The sequence below is a fragment of the Plectropomus leopardus genome, chromosome 4 (genome assembly GCF_008729295.1).
Source record: "Plectropomus leopardus isolate mb chromosome 4, YSFRI_Pleo_2.0, whole genome shotgun sequence".
NCBI lineage: Eukaryota > Metazoa > Chordata > Actinopteri > Perciformes > Serranidae > Plectropomus > Plectropomus leopardus.
Window position 1 is genome coordinate 15,073,323 of NC_056466.1, and position 18,586 is coordinate 15,091,908.

At 39.7% G+C, this 18,586-nt stretch overlaps 1 protein-coding gene across 1 annotated transcript in view; it reads right to left on the reverse strand.

Annotated features, from left to right (window-relative positions):
* Window positions 1-1,519: 1,519 nt before the first annotated feature.
* The window catches only part of gab1 (GRB2-associated binding protein 1), a 67,312-nt gene continuing 50,245 nt past the window's right edge, over window positions 1,520-18,586 (reverse strand). Inside the window, 10 exon segments of the mRNA XM_042484480.1 lie at window positions 1,520-2,478; window positions 3,977-4,105; window positions 6,186-6,309; window positions 6,890-6,983; window positions 8,513-8,605; window positions 11,366-11,587; window positions 11,590-11,665; window positions 12,164-12,258; window positions 14,927-15,612; window positions 16,746-16,971. Coding sequence (XP_042340414.1) covers window positions 2,320-2,478; window positions 3,977-4,105; window positions 6,186-6,309; window positions 6,890-6,983; window positions 8,513-8,605; window positions 11,366-11,587; window positions 11,590-11,665; window positions 12,164-12,258; window positions 14,927-15,612; window positions 16,746-16,971 — 1,904 coding nt within the window. The 3' untranslated portion in view covers window positions 1,520-2,319.

Sequence of the window (18,586 nt, forward strand, 5' to 3'; positions counted from 1 at the left end):
GCATAAGAGGTTGGATTTTATTTAGTCCACTTTTAAAATTTACATTTTCTGTCGAGATTCATTAAAAAAGATAAAGCATCATCAGCTTTGCAGTCTGTATCACAAAGAGACTGCAATAAGGAAAGAGTGAAGTAGGATGAAGATGACTTAGTAGGCACATTTTTCAAATGATACATGTTAATCTTATTGATGGCAAAAAATATGTACAGCAATGATTTTATCTCGTGGTAGCACATGCTTGGGACTTCTGAATGAGAGTTCACAGGTTAGTAAAGCACAGATTTATGCAGACATAAAGACCTTTTCACTGTCTATGAAAGATGTATCAAGTTGACTACACAAGGCAGTCAATTTCCCAAAACTGTATGCCAGTTCAATTTGAAATAAATTAAACCTAAGACAAGAGAGAAATGAGGAATATCAATGAACTTGTGAAACTAATTGACCGCCGCTTGTCAAACTAAGCATTTTAACAGACTTAAGCAAATGTTCCTCCATATGAATCAAGAATACTGAGCTAAAAGTGGACACAACATCCACCTGATGAAATAACGTGAGAAATAAATTAGAAATGGATAGTTGTATTATTAGTACCTGATTTTCTCTCTCTCTAGCCTAAGTTTGATACCTTTGCATAACTTATAGAAAAACCTGTCACGTTCTTTTAAAAACTCACAGTAATTCATTCATTAATCACAAGTCCTGATACCACCGAAAAGAGGCACAGGATTCTACCCTGCAGAATCCACATACCTTCGAGTCAAACACGCTGGATATTCCATACAAATAAAGGACACTTTTCCTGTTTATATACATAACACTTTTGTACAGTCTTTGCACTTCCATTATAACAGATTGAAGCATCTCCACATACAAAGTAAATGGAAATCAAATCATGTTCAGTGGATTAAACCTTGAGTGAATCCAAAGTTTGAATTGAGCACTTGGTTACATGTAAAATGAACGAGTTCAACTGCCTTTGCATTGAAAGAAAAAAGTAATAAAACGATGAAATTCTGTCGTACTGGGTTATCTTGGGGATCAGGTTTGAAGTTTGCCTTAGATACAGATGAAGGTCAGTTTTAGGTATCCAAACTACAGAGTTCCCACACATTTTGATGGACGAAATTTCAGAACTTTTTCATCATTATTGTGTTTCCTTTTCAAGGAAATATGATAAAATTTACATTTTGGAAAAGCATGCACTTCACTGTGTGTGGTGACGGTGTGGTTATGGTGCTTTTCTACACACACGCACGCAGGAGAGTCTTGGCCTCCAATAACAAAAGCTGTAACACTACATCACATATACTTAACCGGTCTTAAAGGTGACGGCTTAGCCAGTATTGGAGAATGAGAACTGTGCCAGTTTTTTATTTGTATTGAGCAGCTAATAATTTGTTCGATGCGACTACACAATATTAATGCTGAAACGTTATATCCTGCAGCCCTAAGTCAACACAAATTAGAGTTATGTTATGTCAACAGCTAACTTATAGAAAATAAATTTGCCATTATGTTATATCATATGGAAGAATATCCCTGCAGGATAACTGTAACAATTTATGTCCTTGCACACAACACAATTCCATGACTTTTCCAAATCTTTCAATGACTTTTTTCTTATTCTGTGACTTTTCCAGACCTGGAAGACAAGATTGTGAAATTCTATAACTTTTCCAATTTTTCCATGACTGTGGGATCCCTGAAACTACCGTAGTAAAGAAATTGAGAAACTGACCTGTGCCCAGTGCCCATGGAAACTACCCTCCACTCAAATGGGAGAAACTGAAAAATCAACACTGTTAACCAGCTGTGCTAAGTAGTAGAGTGTTGCACTGATAAAGCACTGTGATCATGTTATCAAGTGATTTCACTTACACTCCAAAACAACATCAAACAGCATTATAATTTAAGGAAATGTTAACTGTGGATCAAGCCACCGGCCGTTGAAAAGTGAACAGAACAAAAAACTCAATATAGGAGGCAGTGAATGTTCAAAGTTCGTGAGTCTGCTTTTGTCAAACCCCAAAGACAAGTCCAGTCATTCCACCTGCTTTCATACTGCATACAGCTTATTCCTGGCTCACACCCCTTCCTACAACTGAACACACAGTGCTGTCCTAGGCCTGACAGCAGTGTAAACTAAACACAGTTGAGTGGCTATGAAGCTCCGCCGGCCCCTACACATAAAGGATCTTGCTGAGGTGGAACATGACAGCTGGACCATCCCAAAGCAGAAACCAGAGCCTACACTTGTGTAAAAGGCCCAACGGTTCAGGGGGTTTGGAGGGTGGGTTGGCGGTTGGGACGACAGGGTCATTTGGGTCCTTTGGAAGGGGTGTCCGTCTCTGTGGATTGGCGGCCATCGTTCCAGGCTTCCCGGGTGCTCTTGAGGGCCTGTGTTCGTTGCTGGTCCACAACCACGTAGTCAACACGTTCATCTGACACTGCCATGCCAGTTCCATTGCTTTTCATCTGGAGAAGGAAAACATACAAAGGTCGGTCTTCAGGCCTTTGCACACCAAGTCTTTCTTTTTTAATGTTTTTTTTTTAATTTGTCTTCTGATAAATATCATTACGCAGACTTGCACACTGAGTCTGGTGCATTTTATTGTTCTATTCATTGCGAAAATTGTAGAATGTAAAGACAAATTTGCTTTCTTGCTTCTCTCCACCCAAAACTATCACCAATCTCCAACGGCATATTTGGCACCACGGTTCCCTGAGTTATGGAATTTTATTTTTTATCTTACTGTTTATTTTTCACAGGGAGAGCACACAAATGGATCACGTCATGTTAAATATATCTTAATAATTTTTAAAAATCAGCACAGATTAATGTTACTGTGTGGCTATTAAATTGCACTCTGTTGTACGCAACATCATTGTTATGCATTTCTGGATGGGCTTATATTCTCCGTTCACTCATCACTCTGTCGTAGAAAATTTCAAGATGGTAACTGCTTCTATATATTGACTTCTTTTTCTCTTGCTGCCCCCGTCCCCTCTTCCCCGTTCCACTCTCATGTTGCTGTTGTATGTGTCTCAAAGCTTATGCAACATTCTCTTCACTGTATTTTGGTCAAACACCTGTTTAAAGGCTTTAAATGGATGTGATAAAAAAATGTTAATGACAAACGAAAGTTTTAGTGTGAAACCACATGAGGTTGCAATTATTTTCAACCATGCAACAATATCAGATGAAAACTTTGGACTTGATATCCAAAGGCCTTTGAGCCCAGTTCAGAGCAAAGCTTTGCATCGAAACTAAACCGTTGTAAAACATTGCATGAAAAGGTCAAGCAGTGTGAAGCAGTCCGCCTCATCTTGACTGAAGCTGGCTGATAGTGTCGCCTATAACTCAGTTTTCAAGTCGCCAAGAGCTAGTTTTACAAAGTAAGGCACATCACCTGTTTCAAAAGCCAATCAGCTGGTCGGGTCACCTGTAACCCGACAGTCAACTGATCAAAATGGCAGAGTTTTGGAAGGAGGAAAGAGAGGAACACCTCATCAATTTGTCTGAGCAACAGCCGTGTCTGTATGACACTAGCCTTTAAATTTTCTCATATATGAAGAAAATTACAAAAGCGAGCAAAAACATTAATCAGCACTGATCATTTTAATTTTGTGATATATATATTTTTGTTTGTTTTTGCAGTTTCATCACTACGAGAAATGCAACTGTAGTAGGTTGTCTCACTATCACTATCCTCATTTATATTTTAAGAGGCTACATATCAAATCCAGCTTTAAAAAAAAGCCTAAAAAGCCATAAGTTGTGGGGAGACCATACACCATCTGGTCTAGTCTGGTGTAAATTGGCTGGTTTAAGAACGTTGCATACCTGCGTATTGCAAGTAATGACAAGTTTCAACTGAACTCATCCTGAATCTATGGTCCAACCTGGGATTTTAGTTTGTTTAAACTGACTTGTGAAGACATGGAGCAGGATGTGGGTTTGGTAAATTCCTACCTTCCTAGGTGGGGTAGACTTGCCAGGGTCAAGATCCAAATCCAGGTACTCCACCTGTTTGTCTCCCTTCGGCTTCACCATAGGGCTGCTCCCACCATCCGCAGTCATGGGGGCACCGAGCTTCATGTTCTATACAAGTCAGAAAATGATGCGTTTATTGAAAGAAGAGGAACAATGACTGAGGCAGTGTCAGTGGGAAAAAAAGCTGAAATTTAAATACAATCTAGCATTGTCACAATAACCAACAGTTGTTTGCTCAGATGAAGAGATTTGCCTGATCTGATTCCCAAAAAGTTGGTACTTTTGAGAAGATTTCAACCCAAACTTCAGAGGTTGCACATATGGGTACAAATGGTTTGTTGTTTGAAACATTTAAATGGTTTAAAAAAGAGAAGTGAAATAAGACAAGTAAGCCAAAGTTATTGTGGTGAGTAGTCAATAAAATCCAAATCCATATAAACTAGCTGTCAGAACTGGAGCAAGTAGTAAATTATAGTACTATTCTGACAAAGTGGATCATCATTTTATTATAAGAATAGATTTGTTTAATCAGTGAACATCTTTTCATCTTAGCTGGTCCCATCTAACAGACAACAGACTGCCAGAGCTGTTCGCTGAAGATTTGAAGCATCATTTCGCTGATGCAGCCAACAAAAATTGGCACCAAACCAACATACCAAATCTCCAGTTGCTTCAAAGCTGTCCAATGAAAAACAAAATACTTTACATAGCAATTCAGATTTAAATACTTTAACTTGAATTCTGAAAAGGTTTCTGTACTTGCTCTAGTTGCAGAGTTTATGTTATGGTTTAGTTTATCCATCAAATTCAAGATAAGGAGACAAAATTCTGGTATTGTGACAACACTAAGGTACATGTTGAACCTATAGGTAGTGTTAATTTCTAACTACAAGTGGGATGGAGTTATTGAAACTAGGATGGTGACAAAACTAAGACATACTAATTGTAAAGAAAGTGATGGTATATAACATCTAAAAATCACTGCAGACTGTCGGGGAGTGATAAAAGCACAGCAAAGTATGCACTATGTACGTTTTGAATCTCTGATCTAATGATAACACCTGAAAGTGGTAACCTCTGGTGTTCTGACAGGGCAGGCCATGCATGTCTAACCTGACAACCCTGCTCACCTCCTCTATGGTGTCAAGTTCCTCCACCTCCCTCTTTACAGGGGTGATGGGGACTGTGCAGTAGAAGGACTCCTCTCTACACAGAGGGAGAAGGAAGCAGTGACAAAGGGAGAAAAAAAAGGAGAAATGGCAGATGGTCAAGAACAAAATGCAGGAAAAAGAAAACGGATGAAGCCAGAGCCTGGTGAAGCCAAAGAAATGAGGAACTAGGGATAAAGAAATGAGTAATGAAAGAACAGGAAGTCAGCAGACAATATCAAAGCAAATGTTGGAAAAAAGATAAACTGTTATAGCAAGAAAAATAGGAAAATGGTACATCTAATACCCAAACTGTAAGAGAAAGAATCCCCAATGACAGAAATTTTATCCAGTCAGTGTATGGTTGAGGTACCTAACATTATTCTGGGTATATCCGCCAAGTGCCCGTTTCCGCAGGCATTACTGAGTGACTCAAAGTCACCACTGATTCCACTTCAAGTAATGCCCAAATAACAAAAAAGGGTTTTTGAACTACAGTAAGGGTACTGATTTAACAAAACAAGCCTTTTAAAAAAAAAAAAAAAAAGAACACAGTACCTGAAAAGCAAAAGAACAAAAATTGAGAATAAAGAAAGCAGAGCAGCAGATCAAGAGGAAACTGCAAAGAAAAGAGTTGAAGTGGTGAGGAGTCCGTCTGCAGCAACCAGTTATTTGTCCACACTAATGCCTGCCTTTGGGAGAAGAGAGTGAACTGGAAATGTGATTTCTAATACTGTCTGTACAACAATTACAGCTTATCATTCTAGGTTTTGTGGTGTTCGACTCCTGAAACTTTGTCTGCCGTACACAAACTCTCTATTGTATTTATGGTGCATCTGTAGTGAAAACCTACTTTGTAAATGTGATGTATAAATGATGTAAAAAAAAAAATAGTTTCAACAAACCATGAAAAAACACATATAACAATAAAAATCAAACTTAGCACATTTTTTTCTGTAGCTTTGATTATCTGTGATTAAAGAGTAGAGAAAAATAATCATGCAACTTCTTATATCAGAGGATAGTTGTGTGTTACATACTGGTTCATCTGTGGACATATTAGAGACCATGGCTACATAATTCTCATCACAGTCCTCGGAGTCAGTGCTGGAGGCCGTACTATGCACTGAAGGGGGTCTTGTTGGCATTGGAAACCTAGAGAGACTGGGCAGCATTCACAATGTTTACACACCGACTTCCAGACAGATACACTCTCTGGTGAGCACAAAATATAATGCAGACATCACAGCTAAAAACCACTGCAGCCAGAAGAGTCCCTGCAGCACAAAGCACAGAAATAGACCTCATCCCAGATAAGACAACAGACTGCATTCAGTATAATGTAGCTCTGAGGAATATCCCAGATCAGTTTGTATGAGCAGTGCTACTATGGTCACAAAGTCACTACAGTAATGCATGAAATGTTAGTGCCTACTTCTTTAGTTAATTGTAACCACTACAAAAAGGGAATGTTCACACCAAAAAAACAATTATATTTTGTGTAGTAACATTACAAGCAGTTGGGGCAATGCACACCATTTCCATCACAACAACAGCTGCATTAGTCACCTGGCGATGAAGTGCAGCAGTTTATTTTACTCCACTCCTCCTTAAGGAGTGAAACCAAAAAAATAATAAATCAATACAGACTGATCGGAAAGCAAATTTTTTGTGTGAACACACCCTTTGTTGTTAGCAAAATGTAGAACTACAAAAAATGCTGCAAATCATTTTAGATACTTACTCCCGAGCAAACGACCGTGTGACAGGCGAGCGGACAGGCGTGCAGGGCTCTTCCCATTCTGGCAGTGGTTTTATCTCCAGTGGAGCGGGTCTTCCTGAAGCAAGGCACACACACCAGTCAGTCACTGCCTAACACACACACTTCAGCTACATGAGGCTACATATATGTAAAGCTGACAATGGTCAAGGGCAGAAAGGTTGTATATAATGTGGAGTAAATCATCCTACATGTTCATAATTTTAAATTGTAACAGTTTTAAAATGACTACTAATGTAGGTCAAGACTGGACCAAATGACTGTGTGATGAATGTAGATGTGAATAAGCTTTTATTTTGAAAGAAAAAAAAAATCTTGGTTTGAGTGATTACAAACAGCTGAAAAATAGATAATAAAAATAGCCAGAAATACTCAAATCTGGGTGAAATTTTAATAGTTTTAAAAGAGGGTAGTTATATGCAGTTCAGGTGTTACCTTTTTTTCATGTTTTAATAATGCCATTTGCAGTACAACTCTTTTTAGTTTTCTTCGGTTGTTGCTTTACAAATTATATATTTTTTCTATTATTACGTAAACATATATACATATAGTTTTACTTCTTTAAATGTAAATTCTGCATTTATTCAGCTGATAACTATAAGCATAAATGTAAATAAATTCAAACTCAAACAAAAAATAAAAAAATAATAAATGATATTGAGCAGAATGTTCCACCTATTTATCCCTTTGATTTGTATCACCCAGAGCATGTCCTCATCACAAGAGACTCTTGCAGCAACAACTTTTGCATGTGTGAGGACATTAAATGTGTGAAACATAGTTTGAACCAATTTCCTTATTTAAAAAGCTGAAAATCAAAACACAGTGACAATGGACCTTATGTAGAATGCAAAACTGTGTGCAGTGTAGCAGCTAACATGCTATCAGCACCTGATGTCACAGTTGGACTAAAGCACTGTGAACTAAAGAAGGTAGCCACTGCCAGTACACGCTCTATGTACACAAGCAGGAGAGATCCTCTACTGGAGTCTCTCTTTCATTAGATGATATCAAAGTTCAATTTCCTCCTGAAGAGCTATCTGCTGCTCCACAGCCATGTGTTTTGTTGCAATAATTCTGCTGTGGCTGCTACATCTGAATGTGTTTTGGAAGCACAGTATGTTAAACAAAAAACACAAAAAGAAATGTTTGAGAAGAGAAATGTTAGTAAGTTATTTGTTTGACTGCATGTTCAGGAAATAGTCACATTAAAGTGAGGGAATATTTAGGTAAGGTGGTAACAGTTAATTCTGTGCAATCCACCATGCATGAAGTGCACACTCATACCCTCCTGCTGGGATTTAAAATAATAAGACTGGATTAATGCAACAGCTTTGACACCCATTTTATATTCTTAAACCTATTTGGGGAGCTCTGGATGGATGCGCTCATCAAAGACAGCAAATATTAAAGGAACGGTGTAATTTGTTCTGGTTTGCACACACAGTTTATGTCTTAAAGAACCAGGAGGCCTGAGACACGAGGAATCTCACAACATGCAAAGAGTCGAGATGAGAATAGGTTTGGACAGGTCAAAGAATAGAAGGTTTTCAGATACACAGTAGCAGTTCAATGTGGAGTACCTACCCTTGCGTCGTCCCCTTGGGAATTCACCTACGGTTTGAGAGTCGGTTCGCTCTAAACCGACACCTTTTGCTCTTATTATTTTAGGACTCTGACCTGATTGGTGAAAGAAGACTTTGCTTATTAAAAAAAATTTTTTTGGTGATCACAACAATTTAGCCCTATTATAACAACTGTCCTGCCATGCAAAGCGAAAGACGAGACTTTTGTGAACAACAAAACTACACCCTCAAGTACACCTGATCACCTTTTTGCACAGCACAGTTATCAAGAGGATGATTGTCATGACAACAGCAGACCATACTGCCCAACATGCACCTCACTCCATGCACCATGGCTTCCCACACAAAGACTGACATCACAGCTGTGCATGCACGACGAGCTGTGTATAAGCACTGAGAGTACGCTGAGAAATCATGTCATGTTGACAGGAGCACATACAAATCTGCAGCAGAGTCACACACTGTAGCTTCTTTTACATTAACAGGCCGATCACAACATTTTTCTGCAGTGCTGACAAGAGAAAAACCTAAATGTGTCACAATCTCAAAGTTTGATCATTATTTTCAGTGAAATCACATATCATGGTGTTAATTAAGTAAAAGTCGTTTGCCGGCCTTGACCGCAGATGCCAAAGCCTTCAAAACATATGGCTGAGAGCTGAGACAACCAAAGCAGAGACAGAAGCGTCGAGAAGATGAAAAGAGCGAGTGGTGAGTTGAATTAGTCCACAGTACAGAGGAATTTTGCATGGCTCATGGTGAATAAAGAAATGAATAATATCTGAGGTAAAATACACACACACACACACACACACACACACACACTGCATTAAACCTTTAAAACCTGAGCAAATTTTCCTGATTTAAATACAGCATTTAAATGAAGGGTTACATACAGAGTGAGGATAAACATCTCATGTCAGTGCTTCTCAATCTTGATGTTACTCACTATTGTTTACTTTTCTTCAGTTTCAGTCTGAATGTCATACTTTATAGCTGCCAGTAGCCTCAATTTGCTCAAAAACATCTAGCTAAAAGATTTGTGTCCACGCACAGCCAAGTTGCTTAAATCCAAGATCCAGACACATTTTGCATCAGGAGCAGTAGGTTTTAGATTTACATCTAAGCTGTCATAAAAAACTATATTTGTATGAAACCTTTCAAATCATCCTTTACGTAAAAATGAAAATGCAACAACAAGAAGCCATCAGAAGAGGAAGACAAATCAGGAGGGTTTGCACTTTGCAGTTCTTTTGATACTGCTCAACTACTTAGCTCTCTTACTAAAATATATAAATAAATAATATAGTAAAGACAGTCATAAAAATGATGTAATGAACAGTGTTTGAAGTAAATTTGGTGTCAACAAAGAAAAAGAAAAAAATCTGGGTTGCTGGGCAATATGAATGAGAGAGGAAAAGTTACAGATGGCAAAAAAACTAAAAAATGACAGGGCTAAAACTACAAAGGGGAATCATACTTTTCACTGCCATACCCTTCTGGCTATTATGGATTATCAACTATATCCCTAAATATGTATTGCAATGATGTCCCCCCAGACTTGATCAAAAATTACAAATTTCTCAAGGCTGGATGTTTAAAACACAAGGGGATTGGGAAAACACAGCTGAGCTGAAAAGCTGCTGAAATTTGTTTGGCTACTGGCAGCTACAATTTTTTCTCGCCTAAATTGAGGTTATATATTCTGTAATAAATTTTATCCAATGCACTATGTAACACAAATTATTTAACATACAGAATTTAAGAGTTATGAGTACTCCCCGTGCCAAAACATAAGTTTTTCAGACAGTGTAGAATCACTGTTTGTCAATGTACATCCAAATTTAATGAGCACTGGAGATTTCCAGTTATGGTTTTATTGTATGAAATATGAGTAAAAAGTGAAACTATTTGGCCTTCAGTATGGCAGCAGGATGATTTGGAGTAATAAAAATCTTTTTATAACTTTTAGTCATAGTAGTCCATGACTGCGGATGATGCATGCCAAATCTGGAGATGACTGACTTAAAGGTCACAGGAAAAAAGACCACAAGTGGTGCATGGGAGGATTCCCTACTGGGATCTGTTAAAGTCCATAACATGTCCTATTTTCTTCAGTGACATTAAAAGCCCCGGTTTTTGGTTTGCCTACGTGATGACTCCCCGTCTCGCTGACATCCTTCAATTCTCTTTCTCTCTTTCCCCATTACTGAACCTTTCAATCTGCCCAGATTGTAATTCCCCTTGCTATTAGGTCTTTCATCAAAGAGCTCCATTCAGCTGAGGGGAACAAAGGGGATGGAGGTGACCACTCCGGGCTTCGGTCACTCCATGGCACAGGGACCAGCCCCCTCCAAAACGGTCTACAGGCCTCTCGAGCTTGGGACAAAAGTGCTTTTGACAAGGAGCTTACAGTGTTGGATGTAAGAGGATGTAGCAGGCACTAAACTAATTTAACAAGAGGTGAAATAAGTTGGTCAAGGACAGGCGCAGCAGAAGACAATGGTATTTAATACACGAGACAAACCAAAGGAGACAAACTGAACACATTTTTCCACAACTATAATGACAACTGAAGTCTGATGAGGAAAGACACTGCTCTGAGAGTTGAAATGATGAAATGTTGTGCAGATGGCTTAATGACCATGAGCCAGTGCTGTGAGAATAGCAGCTGAGTGTGAGATGAAGCACGGTCAGTCATCGCATTAGTGAATACTGAGCATACAGAAGCAAGTTAGGTGTGCAACAATGCACCTCAGCACACATCAACCCCAGCAAGAACTTGACAAACCTACAGAATACTAAAGAACCACAGTCACAGCCACACATGCATGCACACCCACTGCGCTCTCACCTTTGCGGTCAGGTTTGAGATTTCGGTCCACAGGCGGGGGCTGACAGTCACTGAGCATTGGTCTGCGAGGAGGGGTCTTAGGACTGGAGCGGAAGCCCATGTGGGCAGGTGGGGGGACCTGCTTTCCAAGGGAGGAAAACTCCATGGTGCTTGGGGTCATGGGCACATAGTTCGGTTGTGCATTGGCTCCGATAAACTGCCTGAGTGATGGTGTGACGGGGAGTTGGCACTCATAGGTACATAGTTCTGGTCTACCTCCTCTGTGGACTGGCTGCCCACTGGCATCATTCCTTTGTTTTTCTGAGGGTAACAAGATAGACATACATGTTAACAAATAAAGGACAGACAAAGGACAGACAAAGGCCACAGAGGGGCAGTAATAATGTTCAACATTATATCTACGAAATAGTTGGTGGCTAAAACTCCATAATGGGAGTCAACAGATTACTGGCCTAGCAGATTATTGAGGCCGATATTTGGTATTTTAGCCCTAAAAAACCAATTACGGTCGACCCCTACTCAATAAGCAGTCAAAACTCTGAGCAATCATCTGCTCATTTCTCCTCATGCACCATTAGGGCTATAAAAGGCTGATTTAGGTAACCAGAACATAACTACATAATTCAAGTGATTATACCCTAAAGACAACACAGTTATAAATATTATATATTCGGTTTTGGCCAATACATCCCCCTAAATCCTACAAACTGGTCTTTTAAGTAGACAGCCTCTACTTGAAAGCACCCTATTGTTCTACAAAATTTTGGGTTTATATAATAAACTTGGAACAACACTTACAAAATAGCTGTTGAAGCTTTCGTTGAAGTCAAATGAGCAGCTTTTCTCCGAGGGGAATGATCTAGGAATGTCATAGCAGTCCTGGGATCCAAAATCTGCAAAAAATTAAATAAATAAAAATAAATTAATTTTGTAAATAAATTTTGTGTCCACTGCAAATTCATGCAATTGCATATTTAACACTCAATGATTTTATCAATAAATGGAGGGCAGTGAACCTAATATTTTCCCATATCAAAGCTATATGCTGAATATAATGCCCATTTATGCTTTGGCATGATCCTTACAACACACAAAGTACAGGCCTTATTAAAAGACTCTGTGTTTACATGAATCTTTCATTCATTCATTGTCTGTAACCGCTTGTCAAAACAATAACAATGTGCTTCTCAGTAAAGCCATTACATACTGTCTAGCTGCTCCTCTTTCTCCTACTAAAAAAAGTCACCAGACTATCACAGGGCTGTTTTCATGAATCTGCACAGAATATTTTATTTAGTTGGAGAAAGATTAGCAGCTAGACAGTATGTAATGGCTTTACTGTGAAGCACATTGTTATTGTTTTTGACATTCTCATTAGGCGTTGACACAATCACTAATGCATTTCACTTACGGCCACAAGAACCACAGCAGTTCTAGGAAAAGCTTGTAAGGCAAATGAGAGTGTCAGCTGAGGAAGACTAAGTGAGGTAAGGACATGATGGGAGAATAATTACAGTGAAAAACATAGTTTCTTTAAAAAACTGTAACTGCCTCCAGACAACAATTATAGTTTTCAAATGAGTCAGATGAAATCATGTGTGTCATGCAGCACAATGAGCTTGGTTTATAGTATCTTTCAATCGCTCTTTACAGTGTATTTTTTTGGGATCCACTAACACGTCTGGACACCTTTGCCTGCTTATCTGTCATAAAGATGCAGAGCAGAAATTATTCCCTCAGTCCAGTTTCGTGTTATATAATCATATAATATTCACAACAGCCGCAGCTCCATTCAGTGTAACTCACACAGCACATCATCTCACGGACCTGGGATATGCACTGTTTGTGCTCTGACAGTCTGACAGCTTTTACAAGTGTTACACATTTAAGACTGGCTACTGAGTTTCACCAAAGACTTGAGACTCTCTTGGGTTTTTGTAAACAACTATCTTGCCACTAAATCTTCTGTAATGACATCTGTCACCACAAGAGGGAGGAGTAAATGGAAGAATAAATAATGTTGTGTCCATGTTTACTCTGTAAGTTTCTCTCCTCTTATCAGAAATTTACTCTATTTTAAGCCTTTCCACAGAGGATGTTGATTTAACATTGGTGCTATAAATGTCCCATTTTATTTTTAGATCAAAGGTATTTTCAAATTTTATGCAACTGCTATTATAAAAAAAGCATCTCTTGTCTACACAGAAGATTTTCTCTGTGTCTGATTTGTCAGATTTGAGTAGAATTTTCTCTTGTTGAGACATACGGTGGAAGTGATGACAGCATACATAAATTGTTGTTACATAGACTTGTAAACTCCTACTTTCGTAGATAACGCATACATCAAATGTATTTGTCCAGTGTTGTCAGATTAAGAGGACAGCACCAACACTCCCAAGGGTAGTAACATAACACACAAGGCTTTGCTAATAACTAGCCAAACATAATAGCTGTTTCAGTGATGCAATAGCCAGCATGTTTGTCCACAAGTAAGGATTATTAGTATAATAACACATATATTAGATTAGATTTGCAGCATAAACCATTGTTGAATTCCTTAATCATCACACTCTTAAGTCAAGACCATGAATTGAATGGATTGTGAGCGGAAAAGTAAAGCTAAAAATAAGGATTGCAGCCAAAAGAAAACATGCCATGAGCACCGGTAATGTCTCTCATCATCCATCAAAAGAAAGTGAAAAGGGTACCAAACGGCTGCATAAAAGCTGGTCAGAAGCCGTATAAGTTTGATGAAAAATATCACTGCGCTTAAAGGTCAAAATTGTATGGAGAAAAAGTGTCTTGGTGAATGTTTTTCCTATTAAACACTATATTTAGCTTTCATTTCTTTCCACACCATAGAGCATAGTTTATCATTTCAAAGCAGTTTTCCAGTGCATAGGAAATCTCTATTCCAACTAGAGGTGTGCCATATCATATCCTTCACAATAATACTGGTATTTCATATGATATGAAAAATTCATATCTTGAAATTGGCAATATTTTAACTTGTTGACATAGTGGGCACTGACTAACACACACTACAGCAGGAAGAGTAGAGGGGAATTGACAGAGCTTGCAGGTCCAGGTGGACCATAACAACTCAATCTTTAAGGATTTTTCAAAAGGGGAATAAAACTGTCTGTTGATTTGTTCAAATACGAGTTACATATTTAACAGAGCTTTTTTTCATTTGGTAGCTGTTTAGATCTTGTTTCTTTTTTTTTTGCTGTTCTATTTTTATTCTGACAGAATCTTAATCTCGCTCTGAGTTACTGTTGTTGTTTGCAAACTAAAGAAATTAGATCATTTTTGTTCGTTTTTTACAGAATATTTGAAGGCAAACTGTCAAGTTTATTCTGACATATAAAACTATAACACTTATTTTGATGAAACGATATATTCCGGAAATTAATCAGATTTTGTCATATCATCTAGAATATCGTGATTGCAAAAGAACCCTGAAATGTCTTGATAATATTTTAGGACCATATCACTTACCCCTAAGTCCAACAACAACAAAAACCAAAAAAAACAAAAGAAAAAACTCATGACACAAACCTTTGCGGAGGCGTGAACAGTCCACAGTGCCAATAGTGTTACTGCGTAAAGCCTTATTCCCAGCACTAGTAGGCACACAGTAGTTTCCGTCTGTCTCTGATGCTGAGCGAGGCACACAATAGGTGTCCGTAGGTGAGCGCTCAGCAGGGGGTGGTGGGGGTCCTGAGGTGGAACTGAGCGAAGGCTTGGGTGGTCTGGGAGGGGGTACTACATCTCCCCCACCCTCTGAGCCTCCTACCCCCGTCGACGCTGACAAAGTGCGGGGCACCTGGTAGGTACAGTTTGCGCCAGGCGTAGGTGGGATATCATAACTGATGGAAAGGTTGCGCATCTGTGACTCCATTGAAGGCTTCCGTGACGGCGTGTTGAAGACATAAAGCTCAGAGCCTTCCACGCTGTCCGGATGGGCCGACGGGGAGGAGGCTGACTTTGGGAGCAGCACAGTGTCCTGGGAGTAGCTGCGAGGGAGGTGGTAAAGGCCACCGTCGGTTGAGAGCGAGGCACCGCGTGATGGAGGCGAGTCGTAGATGGAAGAGGCGGAGGCAGGGGCCGGGTGCTGTGGGAAGAAGCCGTTGTGCGAGGTGTGTTTCGCTGAGGAGGTGGAGGATGTGGGCGTTCGGTGAGAGGGGAGGTTGTCATTTAGGTCTGTCTCTGAAGAGGTAGACTTGGAACACTCAGCATGGGCTCTGAGAGGACAAAACAAAAACACCAGAGAATCAAATATCCACAAATAATTTAGTTAAGCCAAGAAATCCACTCAGTTAGCTTAGTAAGCCTTCACAGCACTGTCTGCAAGCCATAGTTAGTAGGAATGTCTCGACCCAATCATCGAACATTTGGGGGCCAATCAGGCATTTTTTGACTGATCAGGATTGGAAATATTTAGCTTAAAGAGCATCCCATCTTTTGTTTTATGTCAGCACATAAATGTTTTTACTTTCAAACAATGCAGCCTTCATCCCCTCTGGTCCCTTATGCCGTCTGTCTCTCCTTGCTGCTGAATTTATGAGCAGGGGCCGAGCCTCGCCCACCACGAAACGCCACACATCAGAAACAAAAACACAGTATTAGACTGTTTATTTATGTTATTTACCAAAGTCATGAGCACTCATTTTATTACAGCTCAGTCGGAGAGTCTTGTGCTTTACTTTCAGCTGTAATGCATGTTTTGTCTCTGCTCTAAGAGAGCACAGGAGACAGATGCCCACCTTACTACAGCCACAATCAACATCTTATTTCTAGTCTTTGGCGCTTCTAACCAGATTAGCATCTGTTTTTCGAGTCAAGTAAAGTGGATGTTGAGTAAACGCTAAACATGCAGGCAATGACAAGATTATTATAGTGTTACAAAACGTACAACTCAGTCTGTTTTGATCCTCAAGGTCGGCTAGTTGCAAATGATACAAACACTTCAAATTCTGCACTTATAGACAGAAACCATTTGAATCTGCAGAATGGTGTATGAAGTGTTTGTTGTATGAAGTGTGGTCTTGTTTTTTTTAATATATGTGTAGCACTTCAAACAAGCAGGCAGTTCCAGCTGGATGGCTGGCCACTCACAGACTAGCCTGGGGAGGAAGAGTCTTGCTCTCACACTCCTCCAGGAGCAAATACTCCTGGTCCCCCTCCAATGGAGAGTGAAGCTGCACTGAGCTACACGCCAAACAGCAGAGACAAGGACGAGAGTGGCAGTACAGATGAAAAGTACAGAAAGAATAAATGGGTTGGGAAAAAGCACAGAGAAGCTTAGGTCACAGTGTGGCACTCCAACTAAGTGAATTACGGAGACTCACACGTATAAAATAAGACACAGACTCACCTGTTGGGCTCAGGCTTCTTGCTCTCACAGTTGACCAGCCACAGGTAATCCTGGGGCTCCTCTGTACTGGACTGAGAGTCCAGGTGTCGCACACTGACTGGCTGGTATGGAGGGGGCACGCTGGACAGCACTGCTGCTGGACCGACAATATTACCCAGAGCTGCATGGGGAGGGGTGTCCACCACCAGGCCTCCGATCGCTGACTGGTGAGCAGCTTTTGCAGCTTCTGGAGGAGAGAAAAGAGAGGGCTTGGGTTAATTCCTCTCAAGACTATTTATGTTTATGTGTTATCACCATTAGTATATTAAACCATGTGTGCTTCAATGCACCAAAATGTCAAATATGATACAAGGTTTCCCAAAGATGACTGGGGATGGGCTCCGAAACCTGGTATTAAATGGGCCCCGGGGCGGAATTATTAAAGACCAAAATATTGATAAGCTCAGACATTAACCGTTCTGCTGTCAGTATGGGCCACTGCCACTGAATTAATGATGACCTTTACTAACAGCAGAACATAAAGTTCAGAGCTCATGTGATCAGGATGGTCTTACCAGGCTACACAGGAAACTGAATATCTGTGGTTTCATGGACCATGAAGACATTTAAGTTCATCTTGGGCTTTGGGAAACACTAATCAATATTTTCCACGATTTTCTGTCATTTTACAGACCAAATAACTAATCGATTAACTGAGAAAACAATCATCAGATTAATCGACAATTAAAATAATCATTAGCTGCAGCCCTATCTCCAAAACTTCACCACTCACACTGAACAATCTAGACTGATGAATAGCACTACATGTAACAGGAAAAATATATATTTTGGATTTTGGAGTAAGCTGTCCCTTAAGCCTTTAGGAGTAAAAAAAACAAAAAAAAAACAAATACAGGTGCTGTTTTGCACAACAAAGGTCATATAATGAATGATTTGCATTATTGTTATATTGGTTGGACTTTAATCTAGTGACGAAATTGATGACAAAAGATGACATGCCATCGAGATCTGTCAGATTCGACTCAGCAGATGTCAGTGAATGACCGATCAGGCTTACATATTGTTCAATGGTCTTTGTGGCAATTATTTGAGACGGCTTGAGGCACACATTAGAATATCACCAGCCAGATATTCTGTTAGTATAAAGCACCAGGTTGATGTGAAGTTTGAAGGATGCATCAGTTGCTTTATTCACTTCAGCTGGACTCATCTGGATGGATTTCATTATATCCAGTGGTCACACTGAACTCATTTTACTTGACCTATTTCTTTTTACATCTTAAACTGGGTTTACTACATTTGTACTGGCCCTGTTGTAATAATGTATGACTGTAGCCACATTACAGTAATTTTATTAACTCAAGACTACCACAGAAGGAGGTCCACCCTGCAGCTTCTGTGGAACTGTGGACAGTGCAGGCGATGTTGGTGACTGATGATATTAGGCAGAAAGTAAACAGTACACTGTGTTTGCCAATGTGAACTCTGGCTGAGTAAACTTGGACCCAAGCTGTTTCCTAGCAACCCAATTTCAATGTAACAGTCTATAGTCTCCAGACTCACGGACTATATCAACGTTACATCTCTATAATGTCCGGACCGGAGCGGCTGAAGTGTGTAGGCTTACTCTGGTGAAACAACAACTCCAGGACAGATTTCAGATAACTCTTTAGAACAGACCAGTGCCTTAAACCAACCCCAAATCTAAGCTGTTAGCCTGCGGCCAAAACACAGCGTGCTCCGTTTTAACGGACCTAACGAGCCACAAGGATCTGCATCCTCACTTCCTACTTGGGTGGATTTCCTGGCGGAAATAAAACCTTTTCAAATACAGTGCACTG